This window comes from Meles meles, chromosome 7 (genome assembly GCF_922984935.1).
Source record: "Meles meles chromosome 7, mMelMel3.1 paternal haplotype, whole genome shotgun sequence".
Lineage (NCBI taxonomy): Eukaryota > Metazoa > Chordata > Mammalia > Carnivora > Mustelidae > Meles > Meles meles.
Window position 1 is genome coordinate 43,447,836 of NC_060072.1, and position 23,802 is coordinate 43,471,637.

At 35.8% G+C, this 23,802-nt stretch overlaps 1 protein-coding gene and 1 pseudogene across 15 annotated transcripts in view; one reads left to right on the top strand and one right to left on the bottom strand.

Moving 5' to 3' along the window:
• The window catches only part of KCNC2 (potassium voltage-gated channel subfamily C member 2), a 193,078-nt gene extending 171,647 nt beyond the window's left edge, over nucleotides 1–21,431 (top strand). For 3 of the 15 annotated variants that reach the window (XM_046013903.1, XM_046013901.1, XM_046013902.1), the window contains exons 3-5: nucleotides 10,145–11,072; nucleotides 13,180–13,344; nucleotides 18,254–20,395. In XM_046013903.1, coding sequence (XP_045869859.1) covers nucleotides 10,145–11,072; nucleotides 13,180–13,344; nucleotides 18,254–18,390 — 1,230 coding nt within the window. In that variant the 3' untranslated portion in view covers nucleotides 18,391–20,395. Of the gene's footprint in view, nucleotides 1–10,144; nucleotides 11,073–11,471; nucleotides 11,576–13,179; nucleotides 13,345–18,253 lie in introns of all 15 variants that reach the window. The other 12 variants (XM_046013907.1, XM_046013911.1, XM_046013910.1 and 9 more) reach the window with 12 other exon arrangements.
• A 1,552-nt stretch (nucleotides 21,432–22,983) lies between these two features.
• Nucleotides 22,984–23,588, bottom strand: LOC123947299 (annotated as a pseudogene).
• Nucleotides 23,589–23,802: the final 214 nt, after the last annotated feature.

Consider the following 23,802-nt stretch of genomic DNA (forward strand, 5'->3'; position numbering starts at 1 on the left):
ATGTTGTTTTTTTTAATCTATTTTATATCTATTTATATAATATATTCATATCTATATAAAACCTATGCCTATGGATATCATAGATATCTATACATACATATTAACACATTTTAGACATAGATATAAATATAAAACATAAAACGTGTTATAAACACACATACGAAAACAAACTTGGGGTTGCTGGGGGGAGGTGGGGTTGGGAGAGGGGGACGGGGGTTATGGACATTGGGGAGGGTATGTGCTATGGTGAGCGCTGTGAAGTGTGTAAACCTGGTGATTCACAGACCTGTACTCCTGGGGATAAAAATACATTATGTTTATAAAAAAAATAAAAAAAATAAACACACATACGATTATATTCAGTTATGTTAGCTTAATCTTCTTCACTGTCTTCACTGATTTCTGTATTTAGTTATCATGTATGTGTATGGTATAGCCTTTGAGGAAAGATCTAATTCAATATCATAAATGCAATGGGAAGTTTGTGAAATTGCTTTTAAACAGTAAAACTTGAATGAAGAGAATTTGATCTTACCAGCCTCGAAAGAGTCTGGAGTAATTGTCAGCTCTGCATGGAGCCAGGAGACACTGGGCTCTAGTTGTCCCTCCTTTTTGTCCCTTGAGGATAGTCTTACTAATGAAAGAGACTATTATCTTTCTCTAGAGACCGAAGTTCTGTGAACAACACCACATTCTTGTTAATTATGGCAAAGCTAGTATATGAGACTTGAATACATACATAATTAAGAGCATTTGTTAAATTGAAGGTGCTGTAGAGAAGAAGAAAAATGGCAATCTGCCAATGAATAATTTCTATGGAGTAATAGAATTAGCTTAATGGTCATCAAGAATGAAGATCCAAGTTTGGTTGGTTACTTCTCTTGGATAGTACTTCCTTTGAATTTTGTTTTAAAATAAAACACAATGCATGTTTAAACATTTTGTAAAAATTTTAAACCTTAAAGCTATTTATAGAATCACTTATAATTCTCCCTCAGCAATACATTCAGACGATGCCATTCTTACACTCAGACACAACCAGTGCTAAGAGTGTAGTGTTACTATTTATTTGCATGCATTAGTTGTACACAGAGAAAGAAATAGTATTAAACTGCATGTTATGTTACTACCATCTTCTTGTTTAATGTGTTTCATTGGATATCATTTTGCATCAGGACATATTTACCTGCCTTGTTCTTGGTAATGCTATATTATGAACATACCATTGACTTACAGACATTTACTGGCTTGTTGCTATTGGTTTTTTATTTGTTTGCTTGTTTTACAAATAATGCTTTTGAATGTCCTTCTACATATATCCTGTACTTTTCTATACACATTTTACCAGAGTAAATTTCTAAAAGTGGAAATTTTGGATTGGGAGGCACTATGGACTCTGATTCTTCATTATTGGAAGTCCTTGTTCATGTCTTAGTTAATTATTTAAGAGAGAAAAGAAGAATGGGCATAATAGGAGTGAAGCATTTCTGTTTGGAAAAATCCATAAAGTCCTTTTTTTTAAAGGACATTAAAATGCATGCTAAAGGGAGATATACTTCATGCGGAATTGAAAAAGCTGAAATTCCTTACTGTGTGCATATAGATACATGTATATATACTTACATATATACACATACACACTAAATGTTACAATTCATTCCATCTTTATGATTACAGACATTACAGGGCAGGGTGGGTACACAAGGTAAGTAAAGCAAACTCTTATCCCATTTAGCCAGATGTAGCATTTTAGCAGTTTTATGATAATACAGGTTGGCCTAATTGATTGACTTGCGTTGAAAGCTGGTGACGGTGAATCTTTGCTATTTAAGATCTTCTTCCATCGTTGCTCCAAGGATCTTCATTCCTACACTACACTATGAGCTCTGAAATGGTATTTACTTCAACATTCTTCAAGCCTTCACATCTTAATCTGAAATCTGAGACCTCTTCTTAAGGCAGGCAACTCCTGTTAAAGCTGTCTTCCTCTTGGCTAACCCAGTCCACCAGCAATCTTAACAGTTATTGTATTAAAAATAAAACCATCCTCCCAAATATTGATTAAAACTATTTTGCTGGGGGGCGCCTGGGTGGCTCAGTGGATTAAGCCGCTGCCTTCGGCTCAGGTCATGATCTCAGGGTCCTGGGATCCAGCCCTGCATCGGGCTCTCTGCTCCACAGGGAACCTGCTTCCTCCTCTCTCTCTGCCTGCCTCTCTGCCTACTTGTGATCTCTCTCTCTCTCTCTCTGTCAAATAAATAAAAAAAAAAATCTTAAAAAAAAAAAAAAACAAAAAAACCCCAAACTATTTTGCTGGGATCTCTTTTCAGAGCTTTAGCTCCAAGAGCAATCCTAACCAATTTCTTCCATGAACTGTAATCCCTGCACAATATACCTAGTGTCTTTCGCAGGAAAACTCAGGAGGTCAGGCAACCCGGATCACAAGTTTATCAGTATTTACATAGTTTGTCAGTATTTACATACAAAGGATATTTAAAGCTGATCCCAGACCAAGTACTACAAACATAATCCTAAGAAATAATTTCAGTTTTAACATATGGAGTTTCTGCAAGATGCTGGAGCAAGTGAGAAATCATCTCCAAGCAAAGAGTGATGGTTCATCATCTTTTACAAGTGAGAGGAAATCAAGGAGGAAAAAAAAAAAACAACTCTCTTCTAAACGTCTCATCAAATCGATGGCTATTTTCACAGTCTTAATTGACAAAATCCAGTGTCCTCAATTTCCTGATGTGAGGAGTCCATTTTCAAGGTGACTGTCAAGGTCAAGAAGAGCGTTCAGGCTTTTCTTTGCCTTGACTATGAGTTCCAATCCTTCAGTGGGAATCTCCTTGAAGGATTGGAATTCACGGGCCACGACAAAATCTGTTTTATGTAACTTGTCTTAAAAAATGTTAATTTCTAGGTTACCTGAGTGGCTCATATAGTTAAGTGTCTGCCTTTGTCTCAGGTCATTATCCCAGGGTTCTGGGATCAAGCCCCAAGTTGGGTTCCCTGCTCAGTAGGGAGGCTGCTTCTTCCTCTCCTCTGTTACTCCCTCTGCTTGTTCTTTCTTTGTCTCTCTAAAAAGAAAAAGAAAAAAAAAATTTCTAATGATTAAATTTATCATTGAGTCTTATTTTCAAATAGAGGTAAGTTTAATTTTTTTCAAGTTTTTTTTTCACCTTTAGAATATAGGTTGAGGTTTTAACTTGTGAGATGATAGGATGAGGTGACTTTTATTTTTTATTATTTTTAGCTATTAACCAATTAATTATTAGAAAGTACATGTGTGTGCAAGAGAGGCGGGGGCAGAGAGAGAGGGAGAGGAAATCTTAAACAGGGTCCACACTCAGCATGGAGTCCTTCAAGGGCCTGATCTCATGACCCTGAGATCATGACCTGAGTCAGATGCTTAACCAACTGAGCCACCCAGCCTCCCTTCCTCTTTTTTTTTTCTTTCTTTCTTTCTTTCTTTCTTTCTTTCTTTCTTTCTTTCTTTCTTTTACATGACTTTTAAAGGACAGATTCTGTGTTGGCCAGTGGAATTTTTATATACCAAGTAAACATATTTCAAAAATGTGTTCCTTTATCAATTTCACAAGAACTGAGCACCTAATTTTTGCCATCACTGAAGCCCTGTCTTTGGTTCTAGGGATAGGTGTTAAGTTCTTCTCTTTGAACAATTTGTGGACATGTAGAATCAGTATCAAAAGTGTGTGAAAATTGCTACATCAGTGATCCTGGGCTATGTGAGCACAAAGAAAGACCAGTTAATCAGTCTGGTCTTCGTTAAGTTTAACACTTTTGAGCTAGTTATAGATAGAGTTCAGTTGTATCAATTTTAATGCTAAGAGGCTAAGAGGAAAGAGAAAATAATGAAACAAAGATATGGCCTGATTTCCCCTCTTTCTTATAGCCTATTATATGTACTTGAAGATCTATTTAAATCTTTCCACTGAGGTAGAGTGACATAATACCCTCTATGTAGAAGTGCACTCTGAGGGCTTTCTTTCCATTGTTGCTGATTAGAAACAAAACAGAACTAAACTAAAACAGAGTACTGGCCACTCTAGCCAACCCTGGACACTGAGGTTATGGAGAAAAAAATGGCTTACTCATTGGATCCACAAGCCAATATTTTAGCAGGCTATATCCTTTCTGAAACTGCCTGAGAGGATACATCAGTTCTGTGAATTCAGTCAGCATGGTAACACCTTCTAGAAGAGATGGCAATGTGATTTTCTTAACTCCTTGATAAGACTCCATTAACAGAATTAATGGAAGTTATTAATGGCAATGTTTGGACCTATAGACCAGTTCAATTTGCTTCCAATGTAAATTTGGCTTTTTTTTTTTTTTTTTGCCTCAGCTTGCATATTTCATTGTTTCATTTCTTTCATTTCCTTTTCCTCTAATTATTTAGAGTCCTGTTAGAATGTAATCCACCTTATTATTTTGTTAATTTATTTTTTCTTTCATTAATTCTTTCATCCTTCTATCCATCCAGCCAGCCATACTAAATACTAACCACTGTGCCCAAAGCAGGAAGTACAAAAATGAATATGACATCCTTCCAGTCCTTAAACAGTTCTCAGCTCAATGAAGAAGAAAAAGAAAAACATTCTTTTTTACCCATTTCAGTTTAACTTACTGAGTCAGAAAAAAAGAAGACATTTTCTGTATCCAAGTCTCTTAGAATTAAGTTCAACCACAGTGTACAAATTTCTTGCTAATGGTGTGCAAGTGTTGCCTCTGGATGATTCTAGGTCTTCAAGGCTTTTGGGGTCACCTTTTCATCTGATACTCAAACCAAGTTCCTAATAAACTGAGCTCCTATTCTTCATTCTATTGGGAAATCTGTCTCTCCTAATGTCTCTAAATACTTTCACAAGGGCTACATGTCTCCTGATTTCCTTTTACTCTTATTTATTACTCTTCTATGTTTTTGAGTCTCACCATGTATCTTGCCTCCATGGTTGATTGCTCCCTTCTTTTTTGTCCTCCCATGGTCCAATACTTTCATCACTCAAAGCACCATCAATGCCAGGCTTTTGTACAACCAACCACCTTTTACTGAAGGCATAACAGAAATTAAAATTTGATATATTCCATCCATGTCCCAAAGTTCCTTTGCTGCACCTAACAGGGATTTCTCACTTGCTTGCCCCCTCCCATGATGTGCCTTTCCTCCTCCTTAGAGACTTTTACCATTTCTTTCTCTTTAGGTTTCAACTTTCTTCCAACACCCCAAACTTTTTTTTTTTTTTAAAGATTTTTTATTTATTTGAGAGAGAGACAGTGAGAGAGAGCATGAGAGGGGAGAAAGTCAGAGGGAGAAGCAGACTCTCCAATGAGCAGGGAGCCTGATGCGGGACTTGATCCCAGGACTCTGGGATCATGATCTGAGCCTAAGGCAGTCGCTCAACTAACTGAGCCACCCAGGCGCCCCCCCCAACACCCCCAACTTTTAAGCTGACAGAAGACAACTTCCAATTTCCTACCACATTATTATGAAGAATATTTTGGTTCTCTGTTACAGTCCTCTCATTCTAAACCATACATAAAGTCTTTAGACTTCATAAATTTTTTAAAAAAGCCATTCTAGCTTGTTTTTTAAAGCAAAATAATCATGTACTTCTGAGATGAGTGTCTCTCTCCCAGAATGACCATTTGTTTCTTTTTTTATACTCTTTTTATTTTCCTGTTATACTGTTATCACGCTCTGGCAGATTTACGAAGTCCTTAAAAGCTAAATATATATGGAACTATAAAAATTACAGTGAAGAATAATACAAATACAAAACCATGATGTGGTTCTTTAAGTAATGCTAATAATGGGGTGCCTGGGTGGCTCAGTTGTTAGGTGTCTGCCTTCGGCTCAGGTCATAATCCCAGGGTCCTGGGGTCAAAGCTGCATGGAGCCCCAAATCAGGCTCCCTGCTTGGTGGGAAGCCTGCTTCTTCCTTTTCCACTCCCCCTGCTTGTGTTCTATCACTGTTTCTATCTCTGTCAAATAAATAGTAAAATCTTTAAAATAAATGAAAAAAGAAATAAATAAAGCTAATGAAAATATTGATAAATTCAAGTCCCAAGTGACTTGTAAAAACAAACAACTTTCAGTTTTTCAAGGTTTTGTGTCTTAGAATTGTGTATATTTAGAGGCTGAATTGCTTTGTTTACTCACCAATATTTGTGTAGAAGCCAGAATTATGTCACAACACACACACAAAGACACACAGATATAGACGTAAATGTCCTATATTATAGGAGGTATTGAACTATTCTTTCTAAGACTTAGGAAGATTCTATAAATGCTTGTAATTTAGAAACTTCTCTAATTAATTTAATGAGTTATCAACCTGTATTATCAAGTTGAAAATATACTGAAACAGTGTTTTTCAAACTTTGATATGCATAGCAATCACCATGATTGCTTGTTAAATGCAAATTCCTTCTCCCCACTGAATCTGTGTCTGATATCTGGTGTGGAGAGTGAGGAGTTCACATTTGTGTAAGCTCTCCAGTATGTTCTAATAAACATGACCAAACTCCTTTTCTAGGAATATGGGTGGGCAAAGTGGGAAATTTAACAAGATGATTCATGTTACTTAAATTCCAACCACCAAGTGCGGTTGTACCTTCCAACTCTGTTGACCTTTTTCTGACAACGCAATGACTCATTTAATGAACATAAACATCAGGTTCTAATAGTTCTTGTTGAGATACTAATTATATATATATTTAAAGTATACTAAAATATATATAATAATGATTTCTAGTGTTTACATAGGGTTTTAAATTAAAAACAACTTTAACATATATCTTTTCTTTTTACTGCATCCCAAACAATGGGGTTGATACAATAATTTAAGATAAGTGAATTAATTCTATAGCTCCCAATAGGCCAACAAGTCTAAAAGAGTACCACAGGCAACCAAATTGCTCTAAAGTCACCTTACAGCCTCATTTTAAAACCCAGGTAATATTTCTGGTTTATTTAAAGCTTCTCAGGAAAAAAAAAAAAAAAGTTAACCTTGAAAAAGTCAGGGTCTCTGTGCTAGGTTAGGTTGGGCTTTAATCATGACAATTCGTGCAAAAGAGGCAGGTTTGGAAGAGCTGCTGCTCCTAGGGTGTTCCAGTAAAGGCATCACTTGAGAAAGGGAGTTTGAAAAAGTCCAGACTTTTTGTTAAAACTTCCTACTGTGCTATAGACAAGTCTCCCCTTTCCATCAGGTCAACCTTCATTTATTTCTCAAATTTCAGTCTGTAGATATTTGTCCGAGGTTTCTATGACCCTTCAGTCTTAAAATAAAACCCCCTTTTTTGGAACCTTTCTATCCTTCATTGCATTTATCACAATTGTAATTATAAAATTTTTGGGTGGTTAATTATTTAATAGAATGTGAATTACTCAAACACGGGCATCATGCTTTGTTAACTATTCTTATGTTAAAGCCCTAGTCCTGTGGCCTGGCATAGAGGGGCACCTAATTCATACTTGCTGAATGAATGAATGAATGAAGAGTAGGAAAATGTCTGATCAGAAAAAGTCCCAGTGTCTTGTATTGACAAGCCTCAGAATACACAAGAAAATTGTCTTTGTTGTATGAGAGATACAACAGGCAGGGAATTGTCTTTTTGTATGGGAGATACAACAGGCTAGGAAGCCTCCCATGCGGCTGGGAAGCTAGAACAGATTTTGAAAGTGCAATGTTGGGACGTCCCAATCAATTCACTACATGAATGTAGGTGGACAGAGTTTGAGACTGCAAAGTTAGCTGAAAAAATGCTGACTGAGGAATACTAGAGGCATAAAATAAAATTGCGGTTTACTTTAACTGCCTTGTATTCTGTACCTGCCTCATAGATAGAATGTGTGCACTAAAACTTTTGACACTTAGTCTGAAATGCTGGAGGCTAGAGTGTGGGGAGTGGCTTGGTGGGGGAGTCCATATGTACACACCAGCAGGACTCTAATGACAAAAGGAGAGTTCAGGGAGAATCAGAAAGTCGACTCTCAGATCTATAGACAAAATTGTGATTAGATTAAGAAGTAATGTATGAATCAAGGATAATTGATTCTTCCTCCAAAAGATGCTATCTTTTAAAGTATCTAGAAGGTCTTAGTGGTACTGTTACAAGTAGTTGATTTTAAAAGAACCATATATTTATTTGTACAAAGAGAAAGCTGAGTGAAAACATGTTAACATCTTGCATTATGTCTGGGGAAGACATGAATGAAACTGTGATATCAAAACCAAAGGAAATGAGAAGATATGCCTGGGGAAGTAAGTCAAAACCATGAAAGTCAATTCCATGAAAATGGAATGTTTTATAATATAAGAATAATGTACTAATTGCTACACTGCACTGAAACAATTGAAGTGGTTCTTTTTTTTTTAAAGATTTTATTTATTTATTTGATACACAGAGAGAGATCACAAGTAGGCAGAGAGGCAGGCAGAGAGAGAGAGGAGGAAGCAGGCTTCCTGCTGAGCAGAGAGCCCGATGCGGGGCTTGATCCCAGGACCCTAAGATCATGATCTGAGCTGAAGGCAGCAGCTTAACCCACTGAGCCACCTAGGCGCCCCTTGAGGTGGTTCTTTAAGGCAGATAGTCACCATCCTAAGTTTTTTGTTTGTTTGATTTATTTATTTATTTATTTATTTATTTATTTATTTATTTATTTTGGTCCTTTTGTACATTGCTTACATCGAAACTGTACCAGGGAAAAAGGAGGTAGTTTCAATCTCTTCTTGAAACTTAGGCATGGGTGAGGAGTAGGTATTAGGGGACAGGTTTGGGATTCAGATACACCCTATTTTTCTGAAAAAGGGCTACCCTGCACTTGACTGATGACTTCTTGCTCCTAAATGATCAATTAATTTGGATATTCAAAGGGCAATCTCTTGGTGCTCATTACACATGCTAAATCTGAGAGCATTAGCAGAAAGCATTAGGAATCTGCTGGCTTCTTTGCAAGCCTCTGGTACTGTCTGCAACAGCACCATTCACTCAAACTGGGTGTTAAGTTTTCAGATCTCAAATATTAAGAAGTATGCGACCCCAAGGTAAATTTTTCAACATTTTTGGGTTCAACAAGTGAGATTGGGGTGAAACTTGTCAGTTTAGTGTCTTAGGTCTATCACTTTGTGTCTTACGACTTGGAAAAGTAGCTTAAATTCTGTGTTAATATTGCAGAACTATAAAATATGGTAGTAGTAATGTTGTTATGAGTATTGATATGAGTTAATTATGTAATTTGCTTTTATGAGTGTCTGGCACTAATAAGAATTAAGTGAGAGCTTTTATTATTATTATTCTGTATTAGTAGGTATGTGTACATGCATATTAATGACTGAAGAAATGAAATAAAAAGTTGAGTTTAAAAAAAACAACAACAAAACCTGCAATTTTATAGCATGCTCCTCTAACACTTGGAATTCTTTTTCAGGTGAGAAAGAAAATTTGTTCCTTAACTCTGTTTCTCTCTCTCTTTGGTCTTGTTGCCTACTCTTCATCTCTAGATTTGTTCTTTTGGACAAGTCTCCACCTTAAGTCGATACAATTTAACTGTAACATAGCTCAAAAAAATTTTTTTTTTCTCCATACCTCATGACATCTTGATGATTTTACTTATGATTAAAAACCTACAGTTAAATTCAGGTGTCTTCCAAATTTTCATCAGTGTGAACTGTACCTTATATTTATAGATGTAAAGCTTGATCTAATACATGAAGATTTCTAGGATCAGAAGTATCTGGAGCCACTGTGTACATTTCTTTTTTTTTTTTTTTTTTTTTTAGTTTGTTGCCCTTTACATTGTTTTGGGTTGATTTTTATGCTCTCTTAACAGGTATACTACAGAAAAGAGTCAAGAAATTATTTTCCAACATAAAGCCAAAGTTTTTACCTATATAAGCAGAAAACAGAACTTGAAACACATTACATGTGCAATCTAATTAATGATACCTACGCATCTCTTCTTTCACTTGAGTGACATCCAGGCAAAATCTCCAAATAAGCTTTTTTTTTTTTTTTTTCTTCTGCAGGGATTGATACTTTTAGATTTGGATCAAAGTATACCAAAGTTCAGATCACTCTCTCTTTTTTTTTTTTTTTATTTCTTTTTTTTCCCCTACAGTTTATTGCTTTTGCTTCTTTATTCTTCATCCTGGTTTCAATCACAACCTTTTGCCTGGAGACACATGAAGCTTTCAATATTGTTAAAAACAAGACAGAACCAGTCATCAATGGCACAAGTGTTGTTCTGCAATATGAAATCGAAACGGATCCTGCCTTGACGTATGTAGAAGGAGTGTGTGTGGTGTGGTTTACTTTTGAATTTTTAGTCCGTATCATTTTTTCCCCTAATAAACTTGAATTCATCAAAAATCTCTTGAATATCATTGACTTTGTGGCCATCCTACCCTTCTACTTAGAGGTGGGACTCAGTGGGCTGTCATCCAAAGCTGCTAAAGATGTCCTTGGCTTCCTCAGGGTGGTAAGATTTGTGAGGATCCTGAGAATCTTCAAGCTCACCCGCCATTTTGTAGGTCTGAGGGTGCTTGGACACACACTTCGAGCTAGTACTAATGAATTTTTGCTGCTGATAATCTTCCTGGCTCTAGGAGTTTTGATATTTGCTACTATGATCTACTATGCCGAGAGAGTAGGAGCTCAACCTAACGACCCTTCAGCTAGTGAGCACACGCAGTTTAAAAACATTCCAATTGGCTTCTGGTGGGCTGTAGTGACCATGACTACCTTGGGCTATGGGGATATGTACCCCCAAACATGGTCAGGGATGCTGGTGGGAGCCCTATGTGCTCTGGCTGGAGTGCTGACAATAGCCATGCCAGTGCCTGTCATTGTCAACAACTTTGGAATGTACTACTCCTTGGCAATGGCGAAGCAGAAACTTCCAAGAAAAAGAAAGAAGCACATCCCTCCTGTCCCTCAGGCAAGCTCACCTACTTTTTGCAAGACAGAATTAAATATGGCCTGCAATAGCACACAGGGTGACGCGTGTCTGGGCAAAGACAATCGGCTTCTGGAACATAACAGATCAGGTAAGGCACAATTTCAAATGCATGCCACTAACCATTTTATAGACCAGTATGTCCCTCAGGTAGAAGGCAACCATTTTCATTGTCTGCAAACATTCCTGAGTTTTCAGTTCTACCCCTTCACAATACACGTGTTTGTGTCAGGCTTGTAGACAGCTAGACTGTAGCTTTTCTCAGTAGATTCCAAGTAGAAGCCTGTGTAGCTGGTCTATAGAGTTTTCCTGCTTTAGTGGGAATGCCCTTTGCTGATGGTGCCAATATTTTCTTTTGCCCGTTTGTTGCTTTTGTGCCAATGTTTCTTTGTTCCCCTGCACGATGTGATGGTATGATACTGGCCATTTTCCATTTTTCATTCTCAAAATGTTGATTTCCTTATCATTTGGCTTGGCGTGTTTGTCTCAGTTTTATCTCTGCCACATGGGGCCATGCACCTCAACCTATTCCACAAGAAGCAGTTACTTAAAAAGAATGGATGCTTATATTTCAATAGACTGAACACCAAAAAGGTGATATGGAAGATCATAATCTTTGATAGTAAAAGTCATCTCTAGCAATATTCTAGAGGATTGATTACATTTTCATTATTGTTAACTTAGGTAGGATATTCAGTATAATCCTTTTAGATTGGGTAAGATGCTATGTAATGTAATAAATTTACCATTATCCTGGAGGTAGATGATCTGCTTTGTCTAACCAGTGGCAAAGTTGAAATTCCTTGAGGATTTCCTTTTTTATGCACTAGACATTGGGCTCTGTTCCCCTCCCAAACTGAATTTTGGGTGATTTACTGATGAATCCCTACCTCCTCCATTGCCATAGATAATCTAGAAGACATTGACTGTAAATTAATATTCATTTTGCCAAAATGATAGTAATGTGCTCTCTATTTTATCTGGTACAGATGAAATATTTTATAGATTAAACAATTTAATTATGTTTCAGCCCACTATGAAAATTTAGGATATGTGCATTCCCTATAACTTAGATATATTTAATCTTTTTCTGTAGAAAAATGATTCATAATAATCCCATGTGAGTACTTTTGCATAACTTAGGAAAAAACACCAATTACACAAAGCAAGCAAACAAACAAAAATGGCAGGTAACATGTTCATTCATTAGTTTCCAGAAGTTTATATGAAGTAAAAGGGGAAAAATATATGGCTGGAACTAAACTTCTTCTTAAAGATTTTATTCATAAAGATCCTTATGCTTATTTAGTACATTGTTCTGCAAATGCTGTCAATATATCTGAAAACCAGCAGGCAAAAAATGTCTTTATGAAAGGTGGAAATGTCTTTATGAAATGTCTTTATGAAACTCCACCTTTCATAAAGACATTTAGTTGGTGTCGCTAGTCTCATTGGACTGATCGCAGAGTACCTGTGCAGAGTCCTTATGAAGGGCATGAGAAACAGGACAGACACACTCTCAGCCTGGATAAATATTGTTATAACAAGCTAGCATCTAGGCCAATCAGATGCAAATGTCTTTGGCAAGCATATAGAAGTAAACAGTTGGTTCAAGGGCATTTGGAGAAGTTACTCTTATTCCATCGTTATGCTCAAAAACATTTTTTTTTTCACTTCAAAATGGAGAACGTGGACACAAAGTGAGTTTTGGGATTATTTTTATTAAGATTTTTTTTTGAAAGTTACTTTCTGCAAATGCTATAAGCATGTGTCTTAAAGAACTCCAAAACCAAATATGTACCTAGCAGTTTTTCCTTAAATAGATTCCACTTTTAAAGATTCTTATTCACAATAACTAGATAGCATGTAAAAAATCACATGATATTAATGTGTGTGCTACATCATTATCACACTTATTTTGAATTCGTATTAGTTCTGTAAAAGTCCATTTCCTATTAGATAGAATCTGAAATGGAATTAAAACTTCCCAAAGAACATTTCTCTCCTTTTCAATACATTTCCATTTTGCTCCGTGTAAATTTTTGTGATGAGTGATAAAAACCCTTTTTCTTATCATGATGTGATTATTGTGTTTTGTATATCGAGTGGCTGTACTATGGACATTCAGTGTAAACTCTTTGTACTGTCTCATTTCCTCATCCATCACTGTCTGTCAATGGGCATGGTGCTGTGACCAGTGTTATCAGGTGACGACAGTACAGGAAGTGAGCCGCCATTATCACCCCCAGAAAGGCTCCCCATCAGACGCTCTAGTACCAGAGACAAAAACAGAAGAGGGGAAACATGTTTCCTACTGACGACAGGTGATTACACGTGTGCTTCTGATGGAGGGATCAGGAAAGGTAGGCATGCATTTAATCAGATCCTAACAGGTGACTTAGAAATTAAGTGCTGCAAATATATGGAGTGATATAAATGCTCTTTTGTCATTTTGTAGGAAAGACTGCACGTAGTGTTCTCTTGCATTCCTCATCACCTCTTTGCTCATTATAAACATTAAAGCGCATATCATAACAGCTTACTTGATTGTCCTATCTGAAAGGCATTTCACCCTTCTTTCTTTCTTTATATTTTTGGTTTCCATTAGTCTATGGGAAGAATTGTAATGGGGTATTTAAAAATTAAGTCACTCAGCTAATTAATATAATGTACTCAACAGTTTTTAAACAGTTTTCAACTACAGGTAATAAAACTCATTAATTGGGTCTATGCATATATTTGATAAGTAATTGATAAAACAACAAGGATTTTTTTTTTCCAAAGAAAAGTTTTAAACACACTGTAGTTAAGCCTCTTATCTGATATTTGGGCAGTTTTGCCGTGATTTATCTCAACGTCAGAAGGTCAAAAAGATCCAACATCCTTGGCCATATAGAATAGTATATGCCATCACTTGAAAGCCTACTTATGTACTTACAAATTGTGCTACAGAATTTCTTTTTGAGGCAATAATAAAACTTTTAAGTTTGTTAATATTTCAACCCAAACTAAACTGTGCCTGGCACACAGAAGACACTCAGTAATTATTTGTCAAATGAATAAATTTTGTTGGGCAGGCACCTTTGGTTACGAAATATAATAGAATACTGAAGCTCCACTCCATTATGTCCTTCCAGTTTTCTAGATGATACCACCGTCTATGACTATTCCCCAGGAACTGTTTTTGTTTTTGTTTTGTGTAAACTTGACAGATCTCAGAATAATTCTCCCTCCTTAAGAAATAGTTTTGTGACATCTGTTACCCACTCTTGTCCAAGGGCTGATATGCTCTTTGATTACCTCCTACTTTGATAATTCCAGTTGCTTTATTGCCATGGCTCTCTTTCTCTGCTTCTTGACTGAATAGAGAAAGAACGATAATAATTTCTTATGTAATGGACTGAATTTTAATGAAAAGCCGGTCTAAAACTTTCATATTATTGCAACTGCATTTAAAAAATACTGCACTTTTTTGCTATTCATTACATTTTCTCCCTATTGAATACTTTAACATTTTAAGCCTTAAATATTTATTTTGTGATGTCTTCTCTCTTTGAAATATCTCATTACCCATATTGTACTTCTCTTTCATTACTTCTGAACACTTTGTATTGTCCTTTCTGTCTCCATGCCTTTGAGTCTCAAAAGAGAAGACAGACTCTTTTATCTCTTCAGTATGCAATATTTTACATACTTCGTCATTTCAATTACTTCCGTTCCTCTGCATCTATTATTTGCACCAAAATGTATTTCAATGATCTGAATAGGTTTATTTGGTTGTTTGCCATTCTACGTTTAAATATTAAGTGCTAGAACAATTTTTAAAATATATTATGAATATACATATATTAAATAATGATTATAATATGTAACCAATAATTTCTTGTATAGAACATTATATTTTAAGTGCATTACATATCTTTACTCACTATATGTATATATATGCATATATGTGTGTATATGTATATATGTATTTATATGTAATATGTGGTTACATTCACATACATTTTTGAGCATCACTTAATAAATCGTCACATGCAATATTTATACTAATATTGCATGTTTAAGAACTTAACTAAAATTTTTTCCTTCCACTGTTAGACAATACTTTGGATTTTAAACAGTCAAAGGAGATCACATAAGAAAAAGTACTTTGCAAATTATAAATCACTATGTAAATATAGAATTTTTCTGTAAAATGGCAATGTTTCATGAGCAAAGCAATTAATAAGATACCTAGGTTGTATGGAAGGGTTATACATGAAATCATATTTCACAAATGCAAAATTCTCTTTATCATTGAGCACATCTTTGAAAATTCATCTATGGGCTTTTATTCTTTGTCATTTCTCACCACAATTAACTTCCTTTTTCATTCTTGCTGAGTTTCTTTACACCTTGTGGTTTCTTTTTTCTCTCAAGCCTTGTAGTATTTTTGGTTAATTTCACTTAATTTTCTTAATTTTTCTTAGTGTGTTGTCTTGTTATGTTTATCAAGAACCCATTCATTTCTTCTCTTGTTCCTTTTTATGTAGATTATAGATTTCTCCTACTATTCTTATTCAGAACATTTATTTGCTATATGATCCCTTTTTATCTTTCAAGTTGGTCTCTCTGTTGATTTTTAGACTTCTGAAAATTCTCCTCTATATAGATGAAAAGAAAGGACTAGATTCCCACTGAATTCTTTTTCTATCAACAAATATGAATATAGATGGGCGTACATTAAGAAAATTTATGGATCCTCTGTGAAAGTGAACTCTCAATACTTAGAACCTATGTTTTTATTTATGCAGTAATTTTTAGGAAATCATCTTTCATACACAAAAACATACCCATTGATAATGCATGGCTAAGCAGTTTCAGTATTGCCCCAAATAATCAATCTCTTAAGAACCATATAAAATGCACACCATATATTTAGATGCCAATTCCAACTAGGTTCAATATTATGTATCCTCATGAATCATATTTTTAACCATTCCAATCAATAAAAGTTTGTTTAAGCAAAAAACTTACCAAATTTTCTATCACAAATGAACCTGCAGAATAAAAAAAATACATACTTAAAAGAATAACTTATAATTTTACCAATTAAATACTTTTCATTAAATTAGAAGTCTTTTCAAATGAACACTGAAATTATAGTTATTAAAAGTAAAAGGACTTGTAAACAGAATGGGTAATATTTATATTGAAAACTGTAATTCAGAAAAATAACTGAACATTTAGAATGGCAACCAAAATTTACATATAACTAGTGTCATTAATAGAAAATTTTTACCTTTATGGAGGTACCATTGGGAGCTTGGAAGTTGTGGGAGACCAGATGTAAATTTTTATAAGGATGAATGATTTATAGGTGTTAACACCTCTCTGCTTCATGCATATTCACCAGTTTGCTTTTAATCAAACCAAATCAATGTTTATATTGTAGTTTGCATTTTTAGATTACATGGCCAACTAGGATAAATTATTCTTCCTATAATTCCCCAAGTTATATTTCCACTCACTTTAGAGAACAGCAGTAACAACTAGCTCTCCAGGCACACGGAGGTTCCCATGTAAGGATAAATTATCTGCAATTCTTTTTTAATTATTTAAGACATCCCTTTATTAAGTATTCCATCATCTATTGGAATAGGACGAAATATATATCACCTCCCATGTTTTATATCTCTGAATGCTAACAAAACATATTGGCAGATAATTCTCTCGTTAGCAGAAATTATGTCCTAGAGAACTTGGCCACACTTAATGGGTGGCATAACTTTCCATCAACAAAATCTCAGAGAAGACATCTAGTGTGATGAAAGTTTATGTATGTGTTATGGGGAAGGATGTTCCTATTCAAAGCTGCTTCACCCCACAGTAGAGCAGTTATTGCAATCCATGTCCATACTTGTCCTGGGTGCTGATAAATCAAATAATCACTAACTCGCTTAATTTCTCCTTTTCTAGTGAAAGGAGGAGAGATGGTAGTAGCTTCTTCCCCAGAAGTCCATGAAAATACAGAATTAGAAAAAGAAGTATTTTGAGAGGAACATGGGAAAGCACAAAAGGCCCATTTTCTTTCTCATATAGTGATCATGCCCACCGAGGGCCAATTAGAGTCCGAGGAATGAGCCCTAAATCTAAGGGATAACAAAGTTCACTGAAATTGTACGTACTTGCTCAGATTTGACTGTCCAACAGAGAATTTCATTTCCTTGTTCTACAATACTTTTTTTCAGTAGACCTGTCAGACAGAACATTTATTTCCCGACTGCTTTTTCAGCTAATAGTGGTCCTGCACTAAAGACATTCACTTCTAATTTTACAGTGTGCCACGCCCCCCCAACCACCTCTAATCTTTTCTGATAAATAGTACCACAATATATGAGTCCTTCCAAAGGTGACCTTGATGAGAATGTTGCTTGAGTAGCTAAGGAAAACCACTGGGTTAAAGCTTGTGAGATATATCTTTTATCCTGTAAGTCCATGACTATCACACATGAATGATTAGAATGTGAGATGATAGAAAGAAAAAGTGAATCAAGATCACATGGTTCTCAATTCCCGGCAGTGGAGAGCCAACTGAAAACATCAGATAACCAAGTTCTGATCGTAAATTCACTGAAATTATGACTTAACTTATATTTCATTTCATTTCTTTTTTTTTCTTTCCTTTTTTTTCTTTTTTAATCCAAGGAGCTAGAAATGAGCATCCATTCCATATCGCCTAGATAATGGCATCCAATGTCATTATTTAAGAATCATCCTTTTAACACTATAAAGCTGGAAGATTAAATATGCTTAGAAAAAAGCCATCCACTTAAACTTAATCCTGCTTATTAGCTTAGTAAATAATAAAAAATGATAAGAAAAAATAACCCATTTTTTCAGAAACATATTCTGAAGTGTATGAATATTAGCCAAGTTTGTATCTTACTTAAGTTGCTTTGCCTAATTCTTAAAAGATTTCTAGTATTTTATATGTCAAAATTAGATCAATGCAAAATATAATCTGGGAAAGAATAAATTTTGAAGGATTACAACTATAATTTGCGATAGCTGGTTTAATCTTTTGGGAATAACAGCTCTAGTGAGCTTTATTTACTTACTTTTTTAAGTTACAAATGGTCTCAGTATTGAATTCTTTGTGAAAAAAAAAAAAAAAAAAATTCTTCCTTGAACTCAAAATAGCACTTTTGATTATCCTGCATGGTATTGTTTGTCTGTGTCTATTTTCTGGTTGAATTCAACTGATGTCTGTGCATTTTTTCATAAAAGGATATGAAAAATCCCGAAGCTTAAACAACATAGCGGGCTTGGCAGGCAATGCTCTGAGGCTCTCTCCAGTAACATCACCCTACAACTCTCCTTGTCCTCTGAGGCGCTCTCGATCTCCCATCCCATCTATTTTGTAAACCAAACTGCATCAGTCGGCTAAATTGTATGAATTTAAGTACTGTCTACCCCATAATGGAGATAATTAAGTGTAGAGTTACTCCAGGCTCCATTAAATACAGTTTAAATCCTGCATGATACCACTATTTGAAGTCAGAAATGCCACTTGGGTAGCTAACAAATCTTATCCTGGCTTTAAAGATTACCTAAAGTAGTGTTACTTCTCTGTATTCATTGCCCCTGTCTCCTCTCGCAATAACATGACAGATAGTGTCAGCTATTGGCCAGTACACTAATACATAAACATATCTTCAGGGAGATGTATTTAAAACAGTGTGCTTCCAAATGCCAATCACTTCATTGGACCTTCATTTCTTGTGACTCTAAACCATTTTGAAGATGTTTGGGATTCTATTTTGATTGCACACAACATGACTCTGGTCAGCTCATTTGCATGGACCATCTTGTCTCTATCACCTGAGAGCAATGTCACAGAGTTCGGGCACCGTGGATGGCTCGGGATATGTGTATTTGCGTCGAACCATCCGGCTATACAGAAACACTGGTCAGCTATTCTGCATGTTGAATTGTGGGGCAGGGAGGGCAAGTTTCTCCTTGGCATTTTTTTTTCCTTATTCCTTGAAAGAAATATTTGTTTTAACTAGTTTAATTTCTTGATTGATTTACTTTTCTTCAAAAATGCTGTATTGGAGTTCTGAATGTCTCTGGTTGTTTGCACACAGATAACTGCAAAGAGGTTGTCATTACTGGTTACACGCAAGCTGAGGCCAGATCTCTTACTTAATGGCTTGGGGAAGGCACAAAACATGAGAGAAAGGTAACTGCCGGCCAGGCTTGCATTGTTTAGCCAGGAATTGCTGCTTGGAACTAGAGTCATATATATATAAATATATATATTTTTTTAATCCCAGGATTTGTCATAATTTTCAGAGGCAAAGTGCCAAATATCACCCAAAGCTCTCATGTCCTTTTTTTTTATACCCCCTTCTTTATTTTTATTTATTGATTTTTGTGCAAACATCAAAAATTATTGTGGTTCACAGGAGGCTTTTTTGACCAGCCTTAAATTTCTGACTCAGAGGATTGATCAGATTTTCAGGCAGTATTTAACCAGGTGCTTTGTCCTGTATGTTGTTCTGTCTGTCTGTCTTAGCTCCCTGTCTTAAATGTATAAGCCATCTGTCTTCATGAAGCACAGAGATGCCTTGATAAGATGTTCCTGATTTTAGTACTGGGTCCTCTCCCTTGCCCCTTGCCTTCTCTGCCCTTTGGAACAGCCTCTCTGCTTTGTGTATAAGTGAATGACGCCCTGCAGACTACCTAAGTCCATCGGTACTGTGAACCTTTTTTGATAAGCAGGATTTAAGCAGCAGCATCACCATGACCATTGGTTGCTTGCTGCACTGTCAGTTTCTACTACCTAGCAACCAGCATTCATCACTACACTCCAGCAAAACCCCGAGGGAGTTTTATTCAGTCCAAGTGGAAGAAATTCTGTTTACAACATCCCTGGGAAGGCACTAGCAATAGTGTGTCTGGTGTATTGGGCGTGTGAGGGAAGAAAAATGCCATAATATAAATTGAGGGATAAACAATATTTCTAAGGCATTTGGGATCCTTGAGACTGTTGATTAATCCTTAATTCTCATGTTTATTTTTTCTGTTAGGAAGACAAATGTCATTTTTATTATTGGCCACATAACATCTATTACTCTATATCCCTAAGTCCTAAAGCATGAACTGCATGTCAGAGATCTTGTACAGCAACGAATTTACCCAGACGTACACATCTGATATTTAGAGATTCAATGATCTTTTTTAATAACACCACACTTAGAAAGTTATAGTGACCTATAGCATTGTGGTAAAGGAATTAATATGCTGTCTGGTGCTGCTGTTATTGACTGCAGTGTTGTACAGAATTTGTCATGGATTTTTGACCGCTGAAAAAGGGACAATGGAATTTAGCCATACCAAGGACTGTACTGGAAACAGACTTCTGCTGCTGAATGTGCCCTGATGTGACCAGGTAGCACTTGGAAGAGGTCCCTGCATCTCCGCGAGGCATCTAAAGCTTAGAAAAGAACTGTGGCTGGAACTCATTTGGTGCTCCCCATATGAGTGGTCTGCTGTGGACTGGCCAGGAGCCGTGAAACAAATGTAAATACCAACACATATGCATGGGTCAACAGCTTCAGCCATCGCACATCCAAGGAAGCCAAGTCCCTGACCAACATGGAGCTTCTGAGTAAGGCCCATACCTCCGTGAATCGCCCCTCTTGCGCCTGCAGTAGATCGTGCTGTGAATCATACGAGGCAGTGATATTGGTGTAGTATAGATGTGTCGTAATTTCCCTTACTTCTTCTTTGTTGTTTGAAGCCATGAACATTGACTCTCTATTTTTTTTTTTATAAACCACTTATGTGGTTGTCTTTGTTGTGAAATTTTCAGTGCCTGTTTATCAAAACTAACCTATTTTTTGGTCACCTCTATGTTTAGTTCTGGAAAATCATTATGACTTTTAAAAAAAACCCACCAACATTATTCATGGCTTAAGTCCTTTGTCATTGTTACCTCAATTATAAATATTACAGAAAACAAAATTCTGGCGATGAGAGTATTTTTTTATTAAAAGATCGAGGAGTAATGTCAGTATATAGTAGAGTATTAATCAAATTATATCCTAAAATGTATATTTTGCATAAAAGAGATATTCTTGAATCAATTACTTTTTTTGTGAGTTTTGTGGCAAACAAAGCTTGAACTTGTCTTTAAAATTGTTGTAGTTGAAACTGTGTTAAGAATTCTTCATCTTGCTTAATCAATATTTCCAGAATTGATAAGTTCCCCTGGGATTCTGAATATAACATATAACCTAATTATGAACCCCTGTATCGTGGAATTTTGTGAACATTTCAAGGTGCATGCACAACCTTGGTGATAACTGATGGATATGTAACTAACTGAAATGAAGAATAAAAGGCAAATAAGCTGGGGATAAACTTGAATCCTATCTGATTAAATTATTCATATTCTTTCCTTGGCTCTTCTCTTTGTTTCAGAATTTTCAAAAGGCTGTACTATTTTTATGTTTCACAGTACCAAACCAGCCGGTTACACACAATACAAGGAATTTGGGATGATAGGATTTATACACATACATAAGTCTCACTTTCATTCAAGTCTTGGGCATATAGTCTCTTCTAAGTGCTTTGCCTGCCTAAATTTCACTTATAATTCTGAGATGGAAAATTATTAATTATTTTGCTCTGCAATATTTGTATGGCTCTTTATGACTGATACTGAATTTTCACTTACACTTTCTGACTTAATCATCACAGCAGTTCTGGAAGTAAATGTGTTTTCATTTTATTGATGGTGAACTAAGGATCCAAGAGGCAGAACAGTTTACTTATATTTTTGCTACAGATATTCTTCTCTGCCATAATTTCTTATGGTTTTAATATTAACCAAGCCTCTTGTTGTAAATGCCTTATATTCTAAGGATAACTTCAGTCTCACTTTTGGGTAATGGACCTCTCTTTTGGCAGCACACCACATATAACTAACATTCCATTATATTGTGGGGTTATGCGTAAATTTATCCTGTAAAATCTATAAAACTATCAGGATTAGGGGAAGGATAAAAAAGAGAAATGAGGTCGGCAAATCCAACACTTTCCTATTATGCACCAATAGAATCTTTCCTACATCTAAAAATGCTCAGTGTTGATTATTAAGAGTCTCTTAGGAAACTGAGTTCATAAAAGGGAATACATCTAGGGTATAATTACTGATAAAATGTTTTTAACGATGGTGTCAGAATATAAGACTTACTATAAAGAGGAAAAATGTACAAGAAGGGGGAAAGAATGCATTTTAATAGATGATAATTACCATCAAATTCTGATGTAAAAAATCAAGATTAAAGTGTCATGAATGAAAAGTGAAGATACTTATTTTATCTTTGAAATAAATCACGAAACAGACTAATGGAATAGCAATAGTGAACTTATCCTGGAAAGAGACAATGAATATGTTAAAAGGCTATATTACAAAGCAGTGGCTCTGGAGGATTTATAGCGTGCTTGAAGACATTTAGAGCTAAATGAATCTATTAAAATATTGAAATCCCTAGCACTTTATGATGATTAAAATATGCGACTTAAAATTTTTCCTTACTGACAAAAAATTGTCTCCCTTCCAGTTTCCCCTTCCAAAGTTCAATTAATTGTTTAAATTCTCGAACATTATTAAACTATAGATATATATTAATTTTCTCTAACATGGATTCGGTGTCATTAATATTGATCCTAAATTTAATAATTTCCTGTTCTCCCTTAATCTAACTCTGTTTCAAAAATATATTTTTCATTGTTGTCTAAAAATTAATCATAGTATTACTTGATTTTTTTCTTTAGTTATCATACAGTCATTCAAAATGATGGACCACTGAATATGTATTTTGTTTTTTAACCTTGTTTCAAACTTTATCCCCAGGCTTCCTCAGCTTAATTAGCTGCAAAGAATGACTTGTGTATAAACAAAAACTGAAAAGAGCTGCAGTGTCCAAGGGGCTTGGGTGTAAAAATATTAGAGATCTAGATTTTATCAGATCCATGAACAAAATTTTAAAAAGCAGCCATAATATAAAATAGCAGCTCCCAGTAACTTCTTCAAGTTTTATCTTCTTCAGAAGTTGACTCAATTCAGCTTGCTTCATTCTTGGAAGCTTCATCAAAATTCTCCACAAGATGTGGAACTTTATCATCCTCCTCCTCTCTGGGAGCAAGTGGGGCTTTTCCATCCACAGATTGTGTGGGCAGAACTTCAGCCAGCCTTCTCAAACGAGTCAGACTGCCTGCACCAAGATGGTTTAAGACCCTGCCTTTCTGTCAGGGGCTCTGTCTCAGAATGACCTGTAATGGTGAAAGTGTGCGCTGCCAGTGATGCCTGAACTTTGGGGTTTTCAAAGTGAATCATTGTTCCTTGGTTTGTGAACATATTCATTTCTTCAATACCAGAGATATTGTTTACCCCTAACTTTTTAAAGGAGCACTGAAGTTTTTTTATCGTCTGCTGTAGCCGTTCTATGAACTGCTTTCTTCTTTCTGCATGCTGTTCCTTCCCCACCAATGAGCACTTGAGCTGGCAGTTTGGCGAGTTTCTCCTGGTTCATGATAGTTTCTTTCATCTTGTTGGGGCAGAAATGGGACCGCATGGGGGACTAGGGTAGGTACTCGGGGCGGGGGGGGGGGGTTCTCAGGTGGACCAGCTGAGATTAGGTGCACACACAGGGGCACAAGATGGCTGAATATGCAATATTTTTTAAAAAAGATTTATTTATTTGAGAGAATGAAAGAGACAGCACCTATGCATGGAGTGAGGGGGAGGGGAAGCAGGAGACTGA